General features: G+C 40.0%; 2 protein-coding genes across 4 annotated transcripts; both read left to right on the top strand.

Annotated features, from left to right (window-relative positions):
• Positions 1-441: 441 nt before the first annotated feature.
• Positions 442-1,984, top strand: LOC122620888 (zinc finger HIT domain-containing protein 2). The gene is made up of 2 exons (XM_043798561.1): positions 442-553; positions 614-1,984. Exons 1-2 carry the CDS (start codon positions 525-527, stop codon positions 1,767-1,769), a joined length of 1,185 nt encoding a protein of 394 aa, XP_043654496.1. The 5' UTR covers positions 442-524; the 3' UTR covers positions 1,770-1,984.
• Positions 1,985-2,282: 298 nt separating this feature from the next.
• LOC122619723 (protein kinase C and casein kinase II substrate protein 3) lies at positions 2,283-9,166 on the top strand. Of its 3 annotated transcripts, XR_006326095.1 has the most exons (11): positions 2,283-2,411; positions 4,265-4,371; positions 4,946-5,055; positions 6,609-6,946; positions 7,127-7,353; positions 7,417-7,537; positions 7,601-7,711; positions 7,769-7,974; positions 8,115-8,272; positions 8,352-8,533; positions 8,608-9,166. XR_006326095.1 is itself a non-coding variant. In XM_043796824.1 (10 exons), the coding sequence occupies exons 2-10, from the start codon at positions 4,268-4,270 to the stop codon at positions 8,456-8,458; spliced, it is 1,479 nt and encodes a 492-aa protein (XP_043652759.1). In that variant the 5' UTR covers positions 2,283-2,411; positions 4,265-4,267; the 3' UTR covers positions 8,459-9,166. The 3 variants fall into 3 exon arrangements, 2 of the variants coding, with proteins under 2 accessions (XP_043652759.1, XP_043652758.1); XM_043796824.1 differs by having other exon boundaries at positions 7,772-7,974; positions 8,352-9,166; XM_043796823.1 differs by having other exon boundaries at positions 8,352-9,166.
• The last annotated feature ends 1,853 nt before the right edge of the window (positions 9,167-11,019 follow it).

Genomic DNA, 11,019 nt, shown 5'->3' with positions numbered 1-11,019 from the left:
TGCACTCCTTACTGTTTACTCACATTTTTATATATATTTTAAATTATTTGAAGAGATGTTTTGCATTTAAATAAAGGATTTCCAATCTCTCATGTCTTTATGTTTTAACGGTTTTTTTAATTTATTATATTTTAATATTTTTATCCTTATCATTGAATGTCATATTTGAGTGCAAAGTTAAGTTTGTAAAGGAATTTATGTAAAATGGATCTTAAATTTGTTTAAAATGATTTATATCATTGATGCTAATATCTAATATGTTTATAGTTAGTTTTGATAGGGAAGTTGTGCAAAAAGAATTTATAGATTGATTATGTTTTTACAAATTAAACCCAATTCTTCAAATAAATTAACCGTATTAGCTATCTACAAACAACTAAGATTCATTAAAGCAGTATGAAAACTAATCATTCACATTTGAAAAGGGGTTATTTACTATTACCAAACGAAGCGTGGTTACGGTCACACTACAGCGATCAGCTGTTGGCGACCGCATTAGTTTGTTTATTCTATTTTGTTTGACCATGTCGGAAGCAGATGAAAACTGTCATTTGTAAGTAGCCAACTAGTAATAATAATAATAGTTGTTCTATATATAATAAATATCTTGCAGCTGTCGGGAGGTGTCCTTCAAGTACACTTGTCCCAAGTGCAATGCTTTGTACTGCAGTGTGGGATGCTACAAGTCCAAGGAGCATCTGAAATGCTCCGAGGCTTTCTACAAGTCCTGCATTCAGGAAGAACTGACCCAAAACACAGTAACGCAGGAAAGCCAGGAGGACATGCGGAAAATATACGACATACTAAAGAGGATGAGAGAAACGGACAGTGGCTTCAATCCCCAGGACTTTGATACAGATGGCCTGGAGAATCCTTTGGATTCAGATGGAGGCGAGGAAGAAGAGCCAGAAGAAGATGATGCAGAAGAAGACGTCACCGAAGGGGATCTACTTGATGAAGACGCGGAGGAAGACATTGCAGCTCGACTGAAAGGCGTTGATATCAACGATGCGGATGAAGTTTGGAGCCGGCTAACTACGGAGGAGCAAGAGGAGTTCCAGAAACTAATCACCAATGGGGATATCATGAAGCTTATGCCAGACTACAAGCCCTGGTGGTTCAAGCCGAAGAACTCCAAGATTGTGATTATACCTACACCAGAAGAGGCTGCCAAGAAAGAAAGCTCTGTTCCCGAAATTTGCGGGAGCATTGCCAAATTCTCCGATATATGCAAGAAAACTCCTTCGCCGTGCCTGCACTACAATTTGTGGAACATCCTTAGCGCCTACGCCTGTGTGGCTCGTTTTTTTGGTGGCGAACAGAGAACAAATGCCAGTGAAGCAGTGGCCCACCTTGTGAATCTCAGCGCCTCCCTGAAATACGGCACCAACTTCGAGGATGCTGAGGACGCCATTGTCTCTGTCGAGATGGAGGCCATTACCACTGGAAATGGTCCAGCGGGTGCTGCTGCAGTTGGAAGTGCTGCAGCAGATGCTAATTTCCTCGTCGAGAACAGAGAGCAACTGCAGCAGGATGCCCGCCAGTTGATGGCTACGAAGGATCACAAGTTGGCCGCCCTTAGCGATGTGCTCTATCTACTACAGCAGACGAAGGCAATGAGTCGCCGACAGAATGTCCAGGAAGCCGAGTTCCAAAAGCTATTTTCTTTGGCCAGCGGAAGTGTGCAATTGGATCGCACCAAACTGACTCAACTGGTTCGGAAAATCGAGTTCATGCTCGCTTATGTGGCGCGGGAAGAGGTCCTTTAGTAATTCTTCAAAATATACATTTCGAACTTCCTTCTGGTTTTAAATTATCCTCAAAGATGAAAGCAGTCTTCGTCCCTTTAGCTCTTTTGAGTTTTATTTCTGAATTTTGTAATATGAAGAAACGTAAATATTGCACCGATCGTTATTTGAATATTTTATTGTATTTAGGAATTCAAATACAACTAAGAAAAATTAGTAAAATTGGTCAATGATAACATCTTCTAAACTTTAAATGGAGGTGAAGGGAAAAGTGTAATTCCTTTGTAATTTAAATTCAATTATATATTTTGGTTGCTATTCTATAAGTAATGTCAATATAACAATTGAAAACGCGCGTTTGCATTACAAAATTATTTATAAAATGGTCACCCCAAAACTGTTAATGGCTTTCTTCGTTCAATCAAAAGTTCAACTAATGCTAGTTGGAGTAACAATTATTAAAAAAAATACATACGTCTTACAAATTAATTTATATTTTAAATAATATTCGGTATTTTTGTAGTAGTCATTAAACCGCATTTTCAGCTAGTCGCGAGGTATATTTTACTGGTCGCAAAACGGTCATACCGTACATAGTTTTTTAGTTGGCGATTTCAGACACACACTCGAGTTGCAGTGCTTTTTTACGCTATTTTGTTATTGGTAGGTTGTCGCTCTGTTTCGGAATTAGCAAGTGCCAGAGACCCTAAGCCAAGGATTATTTAATAACCGATTTAAATGCAATGCAGCTGCAACAGCAGCAACAACAAAACCGATCGCAATTTAGAACATTCGTGTAAACGCGTTTGGGTGTAGCGGAATTTCGCTTCCCGTGTGTTTCTGTGTGTGTGTGACCTAGCCGAGCGTGTGTGCGTGTCGGTGTGCGTCTGGCAACAACAAAATCCAATCGGCCAGCAAGTGTTCTTCGTACGCTTCCCCTGCTAAAAATTAGTGCACAGCGAAAGCATTTTAATCGCAGAGCCCAAGAAGACCTTATGTAAGGTGTGCTGGAAAACGATGCAAATATTTACAGTAAAAACGGTCGAGACAAGTTCAATCTCAAAGATAAACGAGTTTCTCGAAAGGGCGGTGGAGGGGGACTTCTTATCGCCTAAGTGTGCGACGTGTTAGTTTAGATGTGCATGTATGTATGTATATGTGTGGGTTTGTGAGAGCGCCGTAAAGTTGCTTATCTATCTCCACAAATATGCGAAGTATGCGTCAACCTGTTTGTAAACTTTCTGCTGGCCATTTTCACTCACAAAACACGAAAATCGCACAAACCCGCGATCCTATATTTATATTTATAGCCGATGATGGGGAAACCCGTAAGCGCATCGTGCGCCGATGACGCCCAAATCAAGTCAACCCGAGATTCAAGATACCAGAATCTTCAGCCTTAACATCAGTCGTCAGCCATCTACATATGTGTGTAGATTATTACATTCCAGCAGAGGTTATTATACATATATAAACAAGAAAGCATGTATATGACCGGTCAATGCTGCTGATAACTTAACCGTTATTCACCATAGGAGTGTGTGCGAGTGGAACTCAAGCCACTGCATTGTTTACAAACAGCTGATGCAGGGAAACTCCACTGATAAGATACCCACTTTTCGCATCGCAAAGTATTAAAACATGTAGCACGCTACACAGAAAGAATTCAATTGGGGTGCCAATACGATTCATATTACATTTCAATATCAAGTATTAGTACCTTATTTTAGTAGGCTAGAAAATTATTAAAATTGTTTGGATACCAACAGGGAATGCAGGACAATTACCTTGATAAGATGTACGCTACACAAAGAGATAACATTAAACAATGTATAAAACATTATCTATTTTTCGCCAAAAAAATTAATTAAAATTGAAACTTAAAGCTTATATAATTTTCAAATATATATGTTTATCCGTCCTAATGAACGTCGAGATCTTGAACTTCCTTGCTTGCACTTCCACACGACTCTCTCTTCTTCCACACAGTTCTCTCTTCTTAGAAATAATTTGTTCAATTTTTCAATTTTGGCCATTTCCTAAATTTCGTAGAACTCCAATTTTAAAATAATAATCAGATAAATATGAACTATTCGCAGAGTAGCATGCAAAGTTTCACAATGAGTCAGGGGTGATAAGTCCAGTCCTTATCAATGGGGACACTCGGCGAAACCGTCAAGAAATACGGTCGTTGATAAAGCTCCAATAATTAAAGTTCTGCCTGTTGCATCAATGTGAAGGAATTTCTTAATCGAAACAAATTGGGCAAACAATAAATTTACTCAGAGACTCGTTTGGGTTTACTATAGTATATCGTTTAACAAACGATTTGTTGGTCTTAGCTAAACACTACAAAAATACAAGTTTGCGTATAAACAAAGAGCTTTTTGTTGTTGCTGCTGTGTGGAAGTTGTTTATGGCGGCAGTGTCTATTTACGTAACCAGAACTCATATTTTACGATTATTGCGCTTAAGCCCCTCGTTTGTGATTGATTAATATTAATTGGAACCCACAGGAAATGTCCCACCACAGCGATGATCAGCTCCTGCAGGCTGGAAGCGATTCCTTCTGGGAGCCCGGCAACTATAAACGCACCACCAAGCGGATCGAGGATGGTTACAAGTGAGTGGATAGCCCCCTGGGAGTCTTACTGCACAAAGAGAGACTTTATTTCCAAAATGTGGTCAAATTCCTTCATAAGACACAATTGACTTAATATTCAAAAACATATTCGTAGCTGCAATCCATTCGTTTTTTAACGTTTCTGCAATACCAATTGGTATTGGTATACATTATCTCTTCTGTATGTTCAGTAGGGCATGCTGTGTCATCACATTGTTTTGAATACAAATTTACAGCCGGTCGTCTTTATATGTAAAGTAATTCAAAACCTATTTACGCGTGTTTTAGTATTAAATTAATTTGGTTTACTTATGATTACATTTTACCCATTTTCAATTCTAGTGATACAGATATTGTTATTATATACATATGTACATTTTTATTCTTATACATTAATATACATTATTTTATAAGAAGTCCGGCCATTGATTGATAGCTTAAATCCGTTTCTCTCTGTGTACTGCACTGAGCGACGCTGGGTCATTGCCAGCCGAGTATATCGGCACCCGAACCAAAACTCAAGCCCAAAAGCCAAACCGGTTTGCATTATTATGATTCTTGTCTCATTCCGCAGACTCTGCAATGACCTACAGCAACTGATACAGGAGCGTGCCGACATCGAGAAGGGATATGCGAAAAGCTTGCGCACCTGGTCAAAGAAATGGGGTGAACTCATTGAGAAAGGTGAGTGAAGAGCAGGTGGGGATATGGACAGAGGGGGATGTGGGTGGCGGGATAAGACATCATCAGTTGTGTTTGCTTACACTCATTCACGAGCTAAAAGCCCAGTGGAGCATTAAGTGACCCGCTCGCGTTGAATTCCCACCACTTATTTGGCCCACTGGCTGTTCTTATTTTCTACATTCTCTACATCATTCTGAGCATTGTTGTTGCCGTTGCGCGATAAGTGGCTTAAGCTATTAATGATTTTTTTTACGTTTTTCGTTACCTCGTTTTTGTCGGTTGTATTCTGCAAAAGCTTCGTACTGTGGTTTAAAATCGCTTCACCAATTTATTTAAGTATTTTAATGAGCGGAGCGAGCAAAGTGTTTGTATTAACTAACATAAACATACGCATGCACCCTCATTTCGTTCTGAAGAATTAAAATTCGGCAGTGGCATAAGTGGCATATAAGAAAAGAAAAAATAAACAAAGAATCAAATGTCCGTGGGTTTCTGCTTATAATAAAATAAAATTTGTATTTTTTAATATAATAATATTAAATTTGTATTGACATTGCTATTCCTTCCAAAATTTCTATAACTTCTCCGATTTTGTAATTTTTAAGTAGTGTGTCGGGCCCGCAGTAGTAGTTAATAATCGACTCATACTCCTTGTTTTGGGAATTGGGTCTCTGACCATTTTTGGCGGATGTCCGGCACAGTGTGCGCGCTTCTTCGTGAAATGAAATCGAGTACAGCGCTGGCGAAGTTAGAAACGGCTTTGCCCCATTGGTACTGTTGTTTCTATTGCTGTTATTTTCTGTGACCGCCTCTGCACGGAATTCTCAGTGTCCACTTTCACAGTAACCAGCGATGGGCAATTGCAAAAGCGACCAACACTTCCTCCGCCTCCGAGTGCTCTTTGAGTTTTCTTATTTGCGAGGAATTTGCCTAGATGTGTCTAGCCAAAGATACAGATACAAATACATTTGTAAATACAGATACATTCTCAGATACAGATACATTTACGGAGACTGGGAGGCAGAAGCGCTGGACAGTGGCCCATTACTCGGCACCAAAGCAAACCGGCACCAAGCGACGCTTGAAATGGTTTCAAAAATCAATGCGACGAGAAAATAGAACGAGTTATTTGTGTGCTAAGCGTCTCAATTTCTTTATCTCTGTCTGTGCGTTTTTTCACAGGGGCTATTGGGGATAGTGAGTCGTTAGGCAAACGAGTTCCGTGCACTGCCAATTATAAGACGAGCATCATATCAATTGGATTGCCGTGTGTTAGGGGTCCAATAAAAAATGCCAAAAATGTACTATGTTGCCTCCATCGCAGCACCCATACAAGCGCTCGTTCTTCGGGCATATTATATTTTCCATACCTATAGCTATGGCTACATACATAAGTATATATATTGCGGCTGCGGCTGATTAGATAAACCAATCGCCCGAGGGGCTCACGGTGACGTCAGCGGCAAACAGCTCGACTTGGTGACACGCTTGTAATCTGTTGTTAATTGAGAATTGCTATAAGAGATATGTAACCGATGCCTGATTTGTTCCAGGTCCGGAATACGGAACCACGGAGGCCGCCTGGAAGGGCGTGCTGACGGAATCGGAACGGATCTCCGACGTTCACATGAAGATCAAGGACAATCTCTGTAACGATGTGAACAGCCAAATAAAGACGTGGCAGAAGGAGAACTACCACCACACGCTCATGCAGATCAAAGAGCGCAAGGACCTGGAGGATCTGTTCAAGAAGGCCCAGAAACCTTGGGCCAAGCTGCTGGCCAAGGTCGAGAAGGCCAAAGCGGACTACCATTCGGCCTGCAAGACGGAGCGCAGTGCTACCAATCAGGAACGCAATGCCAATGCCGACAGCTCGTTGTCTCCGGATCAGGTAAAGATCTTCCAAAAATCAAAAATATTTTGTCATCATATGATTTTATGCTCCTATGTAGACACAATTCTATATTACAGCACAGCCATAGCAATAGTGTAATCATATATATTATTATTAGCTGTTAGTTGCTGGATTTTCACAATTTTATGTTCAAACCATATCTCATTTCCTAATTAGGTAAAGAAAATGCACGATCGAGTGCAAAAGACCAAAGATCAAGTGCAAAAGTGCCGGGAAAAGTACGAGCAGGCGATTGCCGAAATCACCAAATACAATTCGGTGTACATCGAGGACATGACATCCGTGTTTGATAAGTGCCAAACCTTTGAGAAGACGCGGTTGCAGTTCTTCAAAGAAATCCTGTTCAACGTGCACTCGTGCCTTGATCTCACGAAAGTGCAAAGGTGCGAAAAGAATTTGACTTAATCATAATTGACCTATTTTAAAACACTTTTCATGGTTTACAGCCTGCCCCAAATCTACGAGGAATTCTCCCACACGATCAACAATGCAGACCAGCAGAAAGATCTAAAATGGTGGTCGAACAATCACGGCATTAACATGGCCATGAATTGGCCATCATTTGTGGTGAGTTTTCTGTTTTACTGAAGCCCAGTTCAGCCGCTAATGGAACTTCCGCTTTCTTGACAGGAATACACGGAGGAGTTTCGTGACATTGCCAAGGGCAATAAATCAAAAGAGGCATTGCCGGCAGCACCCATCACGCTCATCAACCAGCGACCTGTGGCCGAGGATGTGCACGTAAGCGAGTTGACGAAACATTAGTTATTATTATTTGACTCTCTTCCTGCTCTTCAGCAGGAATACCCCCAGACAAACAGCCTGAGGAAGAACACCAGCACCTTGAGCAGTGTCAGCAGCAGAGCGAGTGTGAAGAGCGAAATAGCGACCACGCAATCCTCAGCCACCACATCGGAAGCCAAAACATCGGCGGCAGTTGCCGGCGCTGCGACAGCAACGGCAGCAGCGGCTACAGCGGCATCCAATCGCAACTCGACCGTAACGTAAGTTGAAACAGTTTGTATTGTTTTGAATTACACTCGGCCTGATGGCTGGATGGCTGGCTTGCTCGCCAACCCAGAGACACGTCGCGTTGAATGCGCTCATTTTCATTGAACTAATTGATTTCAATTTGTATACACAGCAACGGCAACGGCAAAGTCGATGCAAATCCATTCGACGAGGAAGAGGAGTGGGACGAGGGCGACAACGTGCTGGTGGACAACGGTGAGCCGGGCGTGCCGGTCAAAGCGCTGTATGATTACGAGGGCGCTGAAAGTGATGAGCTCACATTCAAGCAAGGTGTGTGGAAGCCCTCCATATGATAATCTCCAACGGTCACCGCTGACCGCTCGTTCACCCTTTTACTCTGCTCTTTTAGGTGATGTTTTCGAAAAGCTCGAAGATGAAGACGAACAAGGCTGGTGCAAGGGACGCATGAATGGACGCGTCGGACTGTATCCGGCCAACTATGTGGAGACCGCGTAAGCCGGTGTAGGGGAATAGTGGAAGTCGTTAAGCAGTTATATACACGCAGATATGTATATGCAGCATAACAGAAAGGTTAGAGTCGCATTACGGATTGCGTATACAGTAAAAGAGTCGTTGATGATAAAATTACCATACATATGTATTAGAAATTGTTATGAGCAATCGCCTGCACTATTCGTACTTAACCGGACGATAGTGCGGCATCTGAAGCATTGGGCATCGAATGAATGCAGCGATCCCGATGCCGATCATCCAACCAACCTACCAATCAACTCACCAACAGTAGCAATGCGGCCGTTAGCAGGTCGATACGAACATGCAGATATGTAACAGAAAACTTAGCGAAAGTCGTCAACAGAACAATAAGTGTAAACGTCAATGTACGAAATGACATTACAAATTAAATGTATTATGTAATTTATGCTATGTATAACAAACTGAAACTGAAATTATGTATTTTTTGTCACGATGCGGCCGCAATTTTACTCCCTCTCTGTGCCGTAAACCTTTTTTGTGGTCAGCCGGGAGGCGCAGCGTAGTCTTTGGCATATTTAGATATTGTACATGCATAGCATTTGTAATGCGTTTCTGGAACATTTTATTATTTATGAAGTTTTGTGTATACATACGTGTTGGATTATGTATACTGTAAATGTACATTTTTAAATGACTTAAATTATTGAAATAAAAAAAATCAAAACCCGATTGTGATTTCTTTAGTTTATATGGCCTGATTTAGATTCTAGCTTACGATACAATTAGATACATGTAGAATTAAATTATTCTACTGCTACCTTCAGGCAGCCTAAAAACAATTATATATTTTAGGAAGAGGAATTAGTAATACTATTGTGTTGGACATGACGTTAACAATTTTTGATTATTTAGAAGGATACATACACATTTTATATATTTCAATATTTATTGAAAACTAATATTAAGAATTAAGATATTTATCACGACAGGATTATAAATCAGTCTGGGTGGAGTCTTTTTAGTCTTCTCCTTAAATTCTGCTGTAACAGGCGTCTAGCGAGAATATTTGGATGTAGGTTCATCCTGTCTTCGTACTTCTGAGCTAGCGTTTGGATAACGTCACCAACCTTCGCTATTGCCGGATCTCTTTCTTTGTCACTGGAACGCATGTACCAGGGAGCGTTGCACATTGTTCTCAGTATTTTACTTAGAGCTGTACGGTTTTTGTTTATGTGCGATTGCCAAAATCGGGCTTGTTTAAATAACGCTTTTAAAATAATTTTAAATGTTAAAATTAATTTTAAATTTCTTTGCATGCTTTTGGGGATGATCATTCGAATTTCAATTACAGTTAAAAAAAATCCAAGTGGCTATTTACCGATATGTTACTTTTAAAAAATTCGTGTAACAAATAAGGATTCTGAGCAGATTAAAACGAAAATTAAAAAAAAAATATATATATACATATATCATAATTGTACGTTTTTGTTCTTTACTGCTTTGATCAGTTGATCAACAAAAAAATAAACAATAAAAAAATTGTTTATCAAATCGCGCCATTTTTTTTTACAAACTTCTTTTTATGCGGGTCTATTCTTATACGGATTATTCAACATAAGGACAAAAGAACAAAAATCGGAAATAATGTGTGGAAAACGATAACTTTAAAGATTAAATATTAAATTTTTCCAGAAAATCTGAATCTGCAGTAGTTATACCCGTAACTCGTAGAGTAAAAGGGTATACTAGATTCTTTGAAAAGTGAGAACAGGCAGAAGGAAGCGTTTCCGACTATATATATTCTTGATCAGGATCAATAGCCGAGTCGATCTGGCCATGTCCGTCTGTCCGCATGAACGTCGAGATCTCAGGAACCACAAAAACTAGAATGTTGAGATTAAGCATGCAGACTCCAGAGACATTGACCCATGTTGCAACGACCACAAACCGCCCAAAGCTGCCACGCCCCCAATTTTTTAAAATGTTTTTATATTTTTTTCACATTTTTGTTTGTCTTGTAAATTTCTGTCGATTTTTTTTTTCGATCTTTTTGCCACGACTACTCTAACGCCCACAAACCGCTAAAGACTGGCTGTGTTAGAATTTCTCCTTCACACTTCCACTAGCTGAGTAACGGGTATCAGATAGTCGGGGAACTCGACTAAAGCGACCGCGCTAAGAAGTTCATGATAACGGTAGTAATTAAATTCTAATTTGAAGCAGCGCTACTAAAAGCCATTAAAGCAATAAATGGTTAGACCCTAAAAAGATAAGCAAATAAATATGACAAAAAAAGAAGAAAATGATATAAAATCATTTTGAGTGGAATTGGTTTACTGTGTTAAAACAATTCGCATGGTACTAATTATACATGTTTCTCGTAGAGTAGAAGGTATACTAGGTTCGTTAAAATGTATGTAACAGGTAGAAGGAAGTATTTCTGACCCTATAAATATATACATATATATATGTATATCCTTGATCAAAATCACTAGCCCAATTGATCTGTTCGGATGTCAATATTCCAGAGCCATAGACGCAGCGCAAGTTTGTTTCCTGATTTTGACACGGCCACACCAACG

The sequence above is a fragment of the Drosophila teissieri genome, chromosome 3R (genome assembly GCF_016746235.2).
Source record: "Drosophila teissieri strain GT53w chromosome 3R, Prin_Dtei_1.1, whole genome shotgun sequence".
Lineage (NCBI taxonomy): Eukaryota > Metazoa > Arthropoda > Insecta > Diptera > Drosophilidae > Drosophila > Drosophila teissieri.
This window is presented reverse-complemented; position numbering and strand designations above follow the sequence as displayed.

Bases quoted from the DNA above. Each gene is read 5' to 3' on its own strand.
- LOC122620888 (XM_043798561.1), top strand. From the start codon at position 525: ATGTCGGAAGCAGATGAAAACTGTCATTT. The intron at 554-613 runs GTAAGTAGCCAA...AATATCTTGCAG, and splicing joins GCAGATGAAAACTGTCATTT to CTGTCGGGAGGTGTCCTTCA.
- LOC122619723 (XM_043796823.1), top strand. From the start codon at position 4,268: ATGTCCCACCACAGCGATGATCAGCTCCTGCAGGCTGGAAGCGATTCC. The intron at 7,538-7,600 runs GTGAGTTTTCTG...CTTTCTTGACAG, and splicing joins TGAATTGGCCATCATTTGTG to GAATACACGGAGGAGTTTCG. The intron at 8,273-8,351 runs GTGTGTGGAAGC...CTGCTCTTTTAG, and splicing joins TGAGCTCACATTCAAGCAAG to GTGATGTTTTCGAAAAGCTC.